At 42.1% G+C, this 12,591-nt stretch overlaps 1 protein-coding gene across 1 annotated transcript; it reads left to right on the top strand.

Moving 5' to 3' along the window:
- Positions 1–6,372: 6,372 nt before the first annotated feature.
- LOC149840900 (uncharacterized) lies at positions 6,373–10,357 on the top strand. Its single transcript, XM_090004578.1, has 2 exons — positions 6,373–7,845; positions 9,495–10,357. The coding sequence occupies exons 1-2, from the start codon at positions 6,584–6,586 to the stop codon at positions 9,784–9,786; spliced, it is 1,554 nt and encodes a 517-aa protein (XP_089860704.1). The 5' UTR covers positions 6,373–6,583; the 3' UTR covers positions 9,787–10,357.
- Positions 10,358–12,591: the final 2,234 nt, after the last annotated feature.

Below are 12,591 nucleotides of genomic sequence, written 5' to 3'. Positions count from 1 at the left end.
CTCATGCATTCTGATTACAAGCTTCTGCGATCGGCAAGCGAGCTCACAAGTAGGTTTGCGGCGGTGAGGAAGGATCATCACGCCGCGCTGGTCCATTGAAGAAAATAAGTCTGTGACAAGTGGTACCAAAGCCCGTTCTCGTGCTGAGGAAGGTACTCAAGAGTCGATGTCGACAGACACGCCGACAGACTGCGATTTGTGAGCAAGACATCGTGATGCCTTATCAAAACTTGTGCAACACCAAAGGCAAGGCAGTTGCTGAATCTGAGAATATGGGTTCACCTTGGGGCCAAGAAGAGTTGGCTGCAACTGTTAACAAGCTGGTGGAAGATGTAACTTCGCATGAGAAAGCGATTTCACGCGCATGTGAATCATTTAGTGGACCGAATGATGTGGTGGCGAGCCTGCAAGAACAGATAAACTTACTAATGGGGCAAGTCACTTTGTTGACGACTACAATGGTCGACTTGCAGACTGATGTAGGAGAGCTTCAGTTGAAGAACCGTACGCTGCAGCGGACGGTGACCCTAAATAGCGGAAATGATAAGAGGCCATCAATGATTGATGTGCCAAGACCCCCAAGATTCAATGGTTCTTGTGATAGCAAGGCCATTGAGAACTTCTTGTTCCAAGTAGAAGACTACTTGGATATCCAGAATGTAATCATTGAGGATCTGAGGATTAAGGGCGCAACAACCTTACTTGATGAAGATGTTATCGCTTGGTGGAGGCAGAAACACAACAACATAGAGAGGGGTCAATGTGTGATAGACACCTTTGACGGCTTCAAAATTGAGTTGCACAACTATTTCATGCCAAGAAACGTGCAGAGACAGACGTACCAGATGGTTCGTGAGCTCAAATACTCTAGTTTGTTGCAAGACTATGTCAGAACGTTTCAAAAACTTATGCTGGAGATACATAACATGCTAAAAGACGACAAGCTCAACTGGTTCATTGTGAGACTTTAGCCATGGGCACAGTCTGGAGTGAAAAGGAGTAACCCCCGTATTTTGAAAGATACATATGTGTCGACCGAGCACTTAGTTGACACTCAGCGCAAGCCTTTCACTCCATCAACCAAAGTCGGAAAGAAGCCTGACCACGGAGGCAAGAAGGATGAGTGACGCAATGATAAAAGTGAGGTGTCGACACACCATCAATCTGAAAAAAAATCAAACTTCACAAAGCATAACAACAACAACAAGGGTGCGGTTGTGACATATTGAGTCTGTGGCGATAGACAAATCATCAGGCAGTGCCCAAAGCACCTCGTGAAGGACGACGAGCAAGCCAATGTTGCATAGAAAGAATGCAATGATACTGAATGCAGTGACACTGGGACAATGCAACAAATGATGGGGGCCATGTGATCGATTAATGCAGCTAGAAGTTGCGCGGCTAAGAACATGCATGTCACTAAGAAACTTATGCACTTGGAAGTCATTATGAATGAAGAGTCTACTTCAACAATGATAGACTCCGGGGCCACACACAACTTTGTCTCGCGGGAAGAAGCAGAGCAGTTGAGTTTGAAGTCTAGGCCAAAGCAGATGACCATTAAAATGGTAAACTCTGAGGCCAAGCCCATCCTTGGTGAAGCAAGAGATGTTGCTATTCAACTGGGGAGTTGGGTCGATAAAGTCAACTTCTCTGTGGTGCCCCTAGATGATTTCAATGTGATTTTGGGTATGGAGTTTCTACGAAGCCAGAATGTTCTGATGCTGCCAAAGTTTAACACGTTGACGATCATGGGGTCAGACCTGTCTCACACAGTGTAGTGCCTTACGCAAAAAAACAAGTTTTCAGTGCTATCGGCAATGCAGCTGAAGAAGGGTGTCAAGCATGGAGATCAGACATTCTTAGTTATAGTGCACGCAGAAGAAAGGAAGGTAGAAGCGCAGTGCCGCCGACCATAGCCCCACTATTAGAAGAGTTTCGAGGGGTGATGCCTCCGGAATTGCTGAAACGTCTTCCGCCAAGATGTGAGGTCGACCACAAGATTGAGTTGACCCCGGGAACGAAGCCTCCCACAATGGTTTCATACCGTATGAGACCAACTGAGCTGAAGGAGCTGTGCAGGCAGCTAGACGAGATGTTGGACGCAAGCATTATTCGTCCATCGAAAGCTCCATTTGGCGCCCCAATCATTTTTTAGATGAAACACGATGGCTCCAAACGGTTATGTGTGGATTACCGTGCTTTGAACAAGGTCACGGTAAAAAATAAGTACCCATTGCCCCTAATAACAGACTTGTTCGATCAGTTGGGCAGTGTTGGAGTCTTTTCAAAGCTATACTTGAGATCAGGTTATTGGCAGGTGAGGATTGCAGATGGTGATGAGCCGAAGACAACTTGTGTCACCCGCTATAGTACTTACGAGTTCTTAGTAATGTCATTCGGGTTGACGAATGCACTAGCTACGTTTACGACCCTAATGAATCAGATTTTCTACCCGTACTTGGATAAGTTCATGGTAGTCTAGTTGGATGACATTGTGATCTACAGCAGCAACATGAAGGAACATGTCGGGCACTTGCGAACAGTGTTTCAGGTGCTGAAGGTGAATGACCTCTATGTTAAGCGAGAGAAGTGTCTCTTCGGGCAGGAGAAGATCAGCTTTCTTGGCCACGTTGTGGGGCATGGTGTGTTGCGCATAAATGAGCAAAAGATAAGAGTCATCCAGAAATGGGTTCCACCTTGCAAAGTGTTAGAGTTACGGTCATTTCTTGGTTTGGCAAACTACTATTGGCGTTTCATCGAAAGCTATTCCCACATTATTGCGTCTCTCACTGATTTGCTAAAGAAGAATCAGGTATGGCTCTAGATAAGAGTGTGCCTCGACGGCTTGAAGAAAACCTTAGTGAGAGAGCCAGTGTTGCGACTGCTTGATCATTTAAGATCCTTCGAAGTCAACACGGATGCCTCAGACTTTGCCATTGACGGAGTTATTATGCAAGATCGCCATCTGATTGCATATGAGAGTCGTAAGTTAAAGGATGCAGAAAGGCGTTACACAGTGCATGAACGTGAGATTACAACCATCGTGGATTGCATCAGGACTTGGCGGCACTATCTTCTGGGTGTCGAGTTCGTCGTCAAGACAGACAATATGGCTACAAGCTATTTTCAGACACAAAAGAAGCTGACGCCTAAACAAGCTCAATGACAAATATTTTTGGCCGAGTTCAACTCTGTCCTAAAGTACAAGGTTGAAAAGACCAATGTCGTGGCAGATGCCTTGAGACGCAAGGCTGAATTGGCAGTTGCACGTGCAGAGCCTTCTGAAGTATATTTGGAGGATGCATTGCTGAGCCGCATCCGCGAAGGTATGCAGCAGGATCCGACAACACAACACCTTGTTTCTCTGGCGCAAGCAGGGAAGACTCAGCAATTTTGACTACAGGATGACCTCGTGACAAAAGAGGGACGCATATTCGTGCCGTGGTGGGGAAGCCTCCGTCGAGAATTGCTTAAGGAGTATCATGATACACTATGGGCCAACCATCCTGGTCAGGAGCAGACCTTAGCACTCCTTGAGCGCGGTTACTATTGATCGTAGATGAGGGGCGACGTGGAGGGGTATGTGTGAACATGCCTCATCTGTCAACAAGATAAGAGGACAAACCAGAAGGTTGCGGGTCTCCTTAAGCCTCTATCGATTTTAGAACGTCATTGAGATAGCATTTTCATGGACTTTATTGTTAGTCTGCCAAAGATAGAGGGCTTCAGTTCCATCCTAGTTGTGGTGGATCATTTTTTAAAGTATGCTACTTTCATTCCAGCTTCGAATGAGTGCCCTGCAGAGTTGTTCGTAAAGCATGTGGTGAGGCACTGACACATACCAAAGAGCATTGTGAGCGTTCGTGATGCTCGCTTCACGGACAAGTTTTGGCGTGAAGTATTTTGGCTGCTTGGCTCTGATTTGCTATTTTCAATAAGCTTTCATTCGCAGACAGATGGCCAGACAGAGCGCATCAACAGGCTACTTGAGTAGTACCTTAGGCACTTTGTTAGTGCCAATCAGAAAAATTGGGTGAAGCTCCTTGACGTGACACGATTTTGTTATAATATGCAGAAGAGTGAGTCTTCATGACATAACCCGTTTGAGATATCCACGGGGCAACAACCACTAACCCCGTACACTCTTGCCACACAAGAAAAGGGAAGGTCATCTTTCACCTATTAGTTTGTTTGCGACTGATACAAGCATAATGAGTTGACGAAGACATTCTGACACAAGGCGGCAAAGAGAATGAAGAAGTGGGCGGACAAGCATCATCGGCTCGCAGGGTTACAAGTGTTGGTGAAGCTATATCCTGGTCGCACAGGTATCTTCCACGGGCGGCACCACTAATTGCTCATAAAGTATGAAGGACCCTTCACCATCACAAAGAAGGTGGGCAAGCTGGAGTTGCCCCCAGACTTCAAGGTGCACTCGGTGTTTCATGTGTGCAACCTCAAGCAGTTCCATCCAAATGATAGAGACCTAGAACGCAGTGTGCCACAACGCGCTTCTATCATGCAGAGGGCCTCGACAGCACAACAGACCGAAAATCACCTCAGTCAGATCCTTCGTCACAAGGTCAACTACTTGGGTGAAGCGAATAAATACTTGGTGTTGTGGGATGAACCAACGGAACCAACGTAGGAGCCTGCATTCTGAATGAACAACCGCTACCCGACTGAAGTCAGGGCTTACCACGAAAGAGATGGCGCCGAGGACAGTGCATGATTTGAAGGGGGAAGCATGTTCTCTTATGACTTACATTGTACAGTTGCGCTTAGAGTCTGTTTTGCTTTTGTTGAGTCTGATGTAGGCTGTCTGGTTTAGGTGAATCAATACCCCGAAGGGGCAACCCATATACTTGAACTATAATCGCTTGCGGGCAAAATTGTGAATGAAGTAAATGCGTTGAGCTTTCTTTTGTTCACCCTCATTGTAATTGCTTCTTGTGATTGCAATTTCTCTTTCTCTATTCTTTCTTGCTCTTTTGCACTCTGATTACACGCTTTCGCGATCGACAAGCGAGCTGACAAGTAGGCTTGTGACAGTGAGGAGGGACCGTCGCGCCGCGCTGGCCCATTGAAGAAAATAGGCCCGTGATATCAGTTGTCACGAGCCTATTTCTTAAATAGGCCAATATGACAATGTATTTTCTTTACATTCGCAAGTTGACAATACCTATGTAACAAAGGACCATCATGCGACAATGTCTATTGAAAAAGTAAGCCTGTGACATCGGTATTCTTTCAAGAAATCCATTCACATTTAAAGGCTATTTCTTCTTTCAATTTTAGCCTTACTAAGACATGGCACAATGATGCGTTGACACAGGACACTCGTTTGGGTTTGACTTGCAAATTCAAAAAACTTTTGAAATTAGTGGTTATGGAATTTTTAATTTTTAATTAATAAAAATTATTTGTTTTTATATCTTTACTAATAAAAACTAGGATTGTACTAATACAAAAGTTAGACTAAGAGGTGCAAAGATTCCATCAAGAATGTTTCTATCAAGGGTCGCTATCAAACTTTTTATTGAAAGTTCAAATGCAAATCTTTTCTCCCAAAACTCGGCACGAAGACCTGATCGCACTGGCTCAGCAGCCAGCCATACCTATGATAGTCATGCCCGCAGCGCAAAACTGAGGTTAGGACCCCTGCCCCGAGTTCGATGCTAAGCGTTAGCTGACTTACAAAATTTTTAACTGATGAAATAATAGAAAGAAACAAGGCACCGCCTGAGATTAAAGATGCGATCATTAATTTGCTACTCATAAGCTCTCAGCAAATCACAGCCAAGATCTTCCTAATTAGTCTATCAAAAAAAAAAAAAACTAAAAATTGTAAAGCGGTCTATTAAGTAACAAAATTAATGTGAGACGGTCACCTTATGGTGTGGGGGCATTGTTGTCAATATCGGAATAGGACCTGTATCTTTGGCCAACGATTCAGATGTACGACCAATATCAATACTCAAGTGTCTCGTTTGGTTAAAAAATAATAAAAAATATTATGTATCAATCAGAACGTGACATGTGTTAAAATCATTAAAATAACATTTAAGAATTTAATTTTAAGCTATTTTTATATTTATTTGAAAATAACCGATTCAATTGTTTGGTGATACGATACGTATCGGGCAATACATGCCGATACGCGCGGATACTGAGGGGCTTGTGTTGTCAAGTTATAAGAAACAAGGGAGAAATTTGTCATTACAGATGGGCGTTGAAATGTTCAAACCAAATTTCGAGAGTCTGTTTTCCCACTTATTTTCTTGATTCTCTTAACATTTATTTTATTTTATTTGGAAAATATAATGCTCACTGTTTCAAAAAGTGAGGTGACACAGATTCGGAAACTCAGGCAGGCTTCCTCCTGTTGTTTTCTCAGGAGAGAGAGAGAGAGAGAGAGAGCTCTTTCTTCTTCCTCTATCTTTACTAATGACTTTCTTCTTCTTCCTCTATCTTTACTAATGACTTGAACTCTCTAATATTCCTTCTTCTTCTTCTTCTTCTCCTCTTCTTCTAAATGACTTAGAACTCTCTCTCTCTCTCTCTAAAGGCTTGCTACAGGATGATGGGGTTGGGAAGCAAGCAAAAACCCACCAAGAGAGAATCCATAAACCCTAGCTCAGAACCATCAAACCCCACCATCCCAATCGATACAGAACGTCATCTGGAGGACTCTTCTCCCCAATCTGAGGCCCACCCACTTTCTGTAATGGGGGAAGAAAGGGAGGAGGCGCATCTCGGAGACTCTTGCGCCCTCTCGTTGGACGAAGTCATCAGGAGAAGGGCTGATAGAGTGAAGCGCCTCAGTAGGATTTATAGGAAGCATTATTGGGCATTAATGGAGGAGGTGAGGTTCAAATACAGAGAGTATTATTGGAAGTTTGGGAGGAGTGGATTGAAGGAAGAAGAAGCAGAAGCGCTGGTGATAGAAGACGGAGGAGGCGAGCTTGTCGCCGGACACGAGAATGGTGAATATGGTTTTCCAGGGAGAATGGAAGAAGATGGTTGTGTGTTTTTGGAGGGGGGAGAGGAGGGTGGATTGGGGTTTTTTGATAGGTTGGGGCAAGATGGTTGTGGGTTTCAAGATAGGAGTGGTGAGAATGGTTTTGAGTTCTCCGGCAGTGGTTTTCCAGCGAGTAGGGACAGTGGGTTACTCTTTGAGACGGGAGAGAACGATTTTGGGTTCCCTGAGAGTTCGTTTCCAGCGAAACTGAGTGGGGATGGATCTTCGTTTGCAGTGAAGCGCGAGGAGAACGAGTTTGGACATCCAAAGAGTGGTTTTCCGACGAAGATGTGGCAGGATGGATGCAGGTTTCTTGGAGGGAATGGGGAGACTGGATACGGTTTCCCTGAGAGCAGTTTTTCGGTGAAGGGAAATCAGGTTGGATATGGGCTTGCGGTTAAAACCGAAGATAATGGGTTTGGTTTCGCGAGGAGCTATTTTCCGATGAAAACGGGGAATGATGGATGTGGGTTTGTGGATAAATTCTCGGGAAATGGACTTGGATTTGTGGATAGTGGTTTTCTTGGGAAAGTTGGTCACGATGGATATGGATTTTCAGTGCAAACTGACGCAAATGGTTTCAGAGTTCTAGAGGGGAGTTTTCCGGTGAAAACAGGCCAGGAAGATTCTGTTGTTCTGGCCAAAACTGGTGAAAATGTTATAGCTTGCCCGGCCAAGGCAGGTGATAAGACGGGCGAAAACCGGTGTGGATTTGCAGGTTGCAAGCTGAAGCCAATGGCACTTTGCAGTTTCTGTCATTCGCATATTCTTTCTGATAGCAAGCAACAACTGTACAAAGCTTGCTCCTATGTCATCAAGAGGTTTGCCCCATCATTTTGTTCTTTTTCTTTCTTGCTTTTGTGTGTGGATTTAACATTGTATCTTCATTAGTCATCTTACTGTTTGGACATATAAGGGATGCCCTTGGTTTCTTACTGAGGTATTGGTTAAGTTGGTTTCTTGTATTGTATATCTTACATCATAGCTAGTCAGCTGTTTTGTCTGTTTTAAATTCAGTATTGATTTGTTCATTATAGTCCTTGTTTTGAACTGCAATTCCAAATGGTAAATATGCTGTTAGTCTGTTTTGATAGGAGGCTTACTTAAAAAATGTCTGTGACTATAAGGAATGCACTAAGGTGCTTTAATTTTATGTAAAAGTTGATCAACGTGTAATCGGTAATTGGATGATCCAACCAAGAGTCTGCATGGAGCACTAAAATGAGCACCAAATCAGTGTTCTTCAAGATATGGATCAGAGGTTGTACCTAATAGATGTCCAATAGAGCACTGAAATGCTTACCTGAAAGTAGGGATGCACACGAGCCAAGTTTCAGCTGAGTCTGGGCTGTTCGAACTCGGCTCGGTTCAAAATACCTCTGTCCAAGCTCTGCTCGAGCTCAGAGCCAAGCTTGAATGGCATTGTCCAGTCTCGGCTTGGTTCCGAGCTCGAGCCAAGCTGAGCTTCAATGGCATTCCAAAAAAAATTAATCTTTTAAAAAATTTGGAGAAGGTGGGATTCAAACAGCAATCTCTCTCAACGTTTCACAAGTGACCCACCACTAAGCCAAAGCTTGTATTTTGTTCATTGAGACCGAAAAAATATATACATATTAAAAATCCTCTAGATTAATGGAAAGCGGAAAACGTAAAAAACTAGATTAGAACTAGGCACCTTTTGAGGAAAAACTAATGCCCAACCCATCACGGTAACAATGACTTTTTGATTTTTTTTGCAAACACACACACACACACACATATATATATATATATACTTGTATCCGAGCCTTATCGAGCTCGGTAGGCTGATCAAGCTTGGCTCATTTGCTCGTCCGAGCCTCAAAGCCACGTACAAGTTTGGCTCATTTAAAGCACTGACGAGCTTCGGGCTGAACTTAACCGAGCCAAGCCGAGCCGAGCCTAAGCTGAGCAGCCTGAGCTTGAGCCAGCTTGGTTTGTTGTGCATCCCTACCTGAAAGACCACCCTGAGAAAGAAACATTGAGTCTTATTTTACTTGCTGCCAGCCAACATTGTGCACATTGGTGGTGTCTGGAATGGCCATAGGTTTGCATACGTTCTTCAATTTATGTTAATGTTACCTCCATCCTTGAAACCAGCTGGGACATCCTTCGATGACATGGGTTTTAGACCTGTTGACTTGGAAGCTATAGGACCCTTATACAGCTTACCCCTTTCCCCAAGTCTGCTAGGATGTTACTGGTACTTGTAGATGGAATTCTTGCTGCATTGAATAGGAAACTTGAGATTGATTGATGGGGCATCTATTTTTGAAATGGCCAGAGAAAATTTGGAAAATGTCTCTTTCTCTTGCTTGTTTATATAGTTGAACATGGGCTTGTGTGTTTATAATATCATTTAAATAAATAGTGTGTTCTTTTTCTGTGGAGAGCTGGAAGCAGAATTTAGTATTTGGTGGATTTTAAATTCTTTTATCCTTGGTTGTTACAGTGGGCAAACTGGTCCTATAACTTGTGGGAAACCAGTTCTTAGAGCAGCTGTCCCTTCTCTCTGTGCTATCCACTTCCAGAAAGCTCAGAAGCATGTTACTCGGTCGCTGAAGAAGGAAGGATTTATTGCGTCCTCTTTGAACAAGCCTGCTCCAAAGTTTCATGTTATAATTTCTGAATATGTGCGCTACATTCAGACCAAAAGAAGAGATACAGATCATGGAAGTCACATTCATAATAAAGACTTGGGTCTTAAAGTGCTGAACACTGTCAAGGATGAGATCATAGAGTGAGACTTTTGCTCAATGCTGTTGAACTTTAAGTCTTTGGCAATCTTACTATTCATATTGGAGAAGTTGGTAAAAGTTGTGAATAAAATCGGACATGGTATCTCTAAGTAACTGACCAGTCCATGTTCTTTATGGGAATTAGATGCAGAATATGGGAAGTTGCATTCAGAATATTTTTATTGACCTTAAAATGCTGAGCACCATTAGATTGAAATAATGGATTGAGACTTTTGTGAAAAACTGATGAATTTTCAATCTTCCACTTCCATGACTAGATCTGAGCTGTACGTTGAATGAATGTTCACAGATCTTGGATGTGGCGTTCCATTATTCTTTGAGCTGGCTGCTGGCCGTGTTGGGATGTTATGCATATCATGGAAGTTGCTCTTCAGAATAAAAATGTAGGTCTTATAATGCTGACCATGGTTATGCATGACATTATGGTCAGAGACTTTGCCTCTGAACTTTTTAAGTCTTTGGCTATCATATGATTCACATCTGAGCATTTGGTGGACATGGTGCCCTCCATTCAATGAGATTTCATTAATCAGATAAGCTGCCAAGTTTGAATAAGGTACTCTTCCTTATTCTTATTTCCTTAAAAGGTTACCTTTTCATTTTTTTATTGGGGTCCTAAATTGGAGAAATTTATCTCACTTTTTTTTTTTACTTCCATAAATTATCATTCTCCTGAGTTTGCATGTCAATCTGTTGCAAACTCATTTTTTCATCTATCTGCTTTTTGTTATTCTTTATCATCTGTTGATTTGGTCATTAAGGTATTTAATCTGGTTATTTTGTTATTTGAGTTCTATAACATGTAAAAATTGTTTTTTCCATATGTTTGAGGACACTTTTGTGCTTTCATAGGTGTCTAATTTGATTTTGAAGTTATATTGTGCAGTAATGAGTAATAGTATAAAAAAACCAATCATTTCTTTCTTCCATGGGCAATATGTTCTTGTTAAAGCTTTTGGTTGGTATATCTTTGATGTCTCTTTATTATGTTTTTGTCTTTTTGGGCTTATAGTTTGATTAATTGATTTTTCAATCTAGTTTTGATCTAAGTCACACGGACTCGGCTATAAGGTCGACGCACCCGCATTGACATGCCTCGACACGGGTGCGGCTTCGGACACGGTCAACCAAGTGTCGGACTTGGTCAACGCACCGGGGCTGAGTCCGTCCACATTTTGGACTCGATCAACTTTGACCGAGTCTATTTTTGTCTATTTTTAGGACAAAAGACTTATAAAAACTAAAAAACATCGATCTTTATATATATATATATATATATATATATATATATATATATAGCCATGTCCCCTAATGGGCACAACTTTGACCTAGTCTTATTATTGTTATATACATATATATATTTAAATATATATATACATATATATAGCCCTGTCCCCGTGTCCAAAATTTTTTAAATTGCTCCGCACCCGTGTCGCACCCGTACCTGTACCAGCTCCCGTACCCGCACCCATGTGACATAGGTTTTGATCTATGTCAAAGTGATATGCCATATATAAGGGGGCGCAAGTAGGCACGTTATGACACATTGATACAACCTTGACACATATGGATATTATTTTAATAATATTTTAATTCTTTTTATGAAATATAGAAGTAATTTTTATTGATTAAAAATTATTAAAATCCTTATTGCTGTATCTTATTTTTCAAAAAAAAACCAGACTCATGTGTCAATCTTCAGTCACATTTGGGGTCATATCCATAGATTTTGATTTTTGAGAAATACATCGGCTATAGTAGTATCAAAATGCATGTGCATGCTACCTGTAGCATGTTGGACTAGAAAGGGTTTTGGACTGGGATTTTTTGTTAACATGTCCTGAAAATTATGTTTTGAGAAAATTATCAAGAGCGTTTTTGTCACCATGATTTTGGCATATTGAGTGTTATTGTAGCTGCCAACTGTCTTAGGGAAACTTTTTCTTCTCTAATTATACGTGGTTAAAAGTCTGCTCATTCCCTTACTAGGTTAGTTGGGGAATGATCTCTTTTAGAAATTGAACTTGTAAACCTGCTGGTCCGTTCTAGACATGGAATAACCTATGTAACATAGGTGCATGGGAGGAGTCATGTTACTCATGGTCTCATGTCGACATTGCTCAACACAAGTAGAACCCAAGCACAGGCCATTTCAAATCGAACCCAATAAAAACCTGCCTGATGACTTCTTTTTTTTTTTATATTTGACCAAGGTCCAAGGGTCTGGCCATTTTGCTCTTGCTCCTAACCTGATCCCATGATAACCCTGATGCTCCCTTCCAGTGGAGGGAGAGAGAGGAGGAGGAATCAGAGTTACCGAAAGCCCCCATGCTATAGGGGAAGCGTGCTTCCCCGATACACGCTTCCGAAGCACGGAATGCGGCGCTTCCGAAATGCACGGGGAAGCACACACTTATGACAGGAAGCGCGTTCCCCTTTAATGGGGTGTGTGTACCCCTTTAAAGGTGGATGCGTACCCTTTTAATGGGGTACACATAAGTATTTTACCATTTTATCCTTTTTTTTAAGAAATATTTTTTTATTAAGGGTAAAATGAGAAATTTTAAATATGGCGCCATGTATTGAAACAAAAGAAGAGTGGGTCAGGAAAGTAAAGGGTCTTTCTGATTGTCCATATCAGTTTGAGGACAAAAATAAAATTGTTTTGATGAGGAAGATAAACAAGAATATGACTTGGATGACTACTATTATGAAGATGACCAAGATGATGAACCACCTAGCATGCATAAAACAAAGTGCTATGGCGTCATGTATTGAAACAAAAGAAGA

The sequence above is a fragment of the Nuphar pumila genome, chromosome 4 (assembly GCF_984573655.1).
Source record: "Nuphar pumila chromosome 4, dmNupPumi1.hap1.1, whole genome shotgun sequence".
Taxonomy (NCBI): Eukaryota; Viridiplantae; Streptophyta; class Magnoliopsida; order Nymphaeales; family Nymphaeaceae; genus Nuphar; species Nuphar pumila.
Note: the sequence above shows the minus strand (reverse complement) of the source record. Positions and strands in the feature narration are given on the sequence as shown.

Bases quoted from the DNA above. Each gene is read 5' to 3' on its own strand.
- LOC149840900 (XM_090004578.1), top strand. From the start codon at position 6,584: ATGATGGGGTTGGGAAGCAAGCAAAAACCCACCAAGAGAGAATCCATA. The intron at 7,846-9,494 runs GTTTGCCCCATC...TGGTTGTTACAG, and splicing joins TGCTCCTATGTCATCAAGAG to TGGGCAAACTGGTCCTATAA.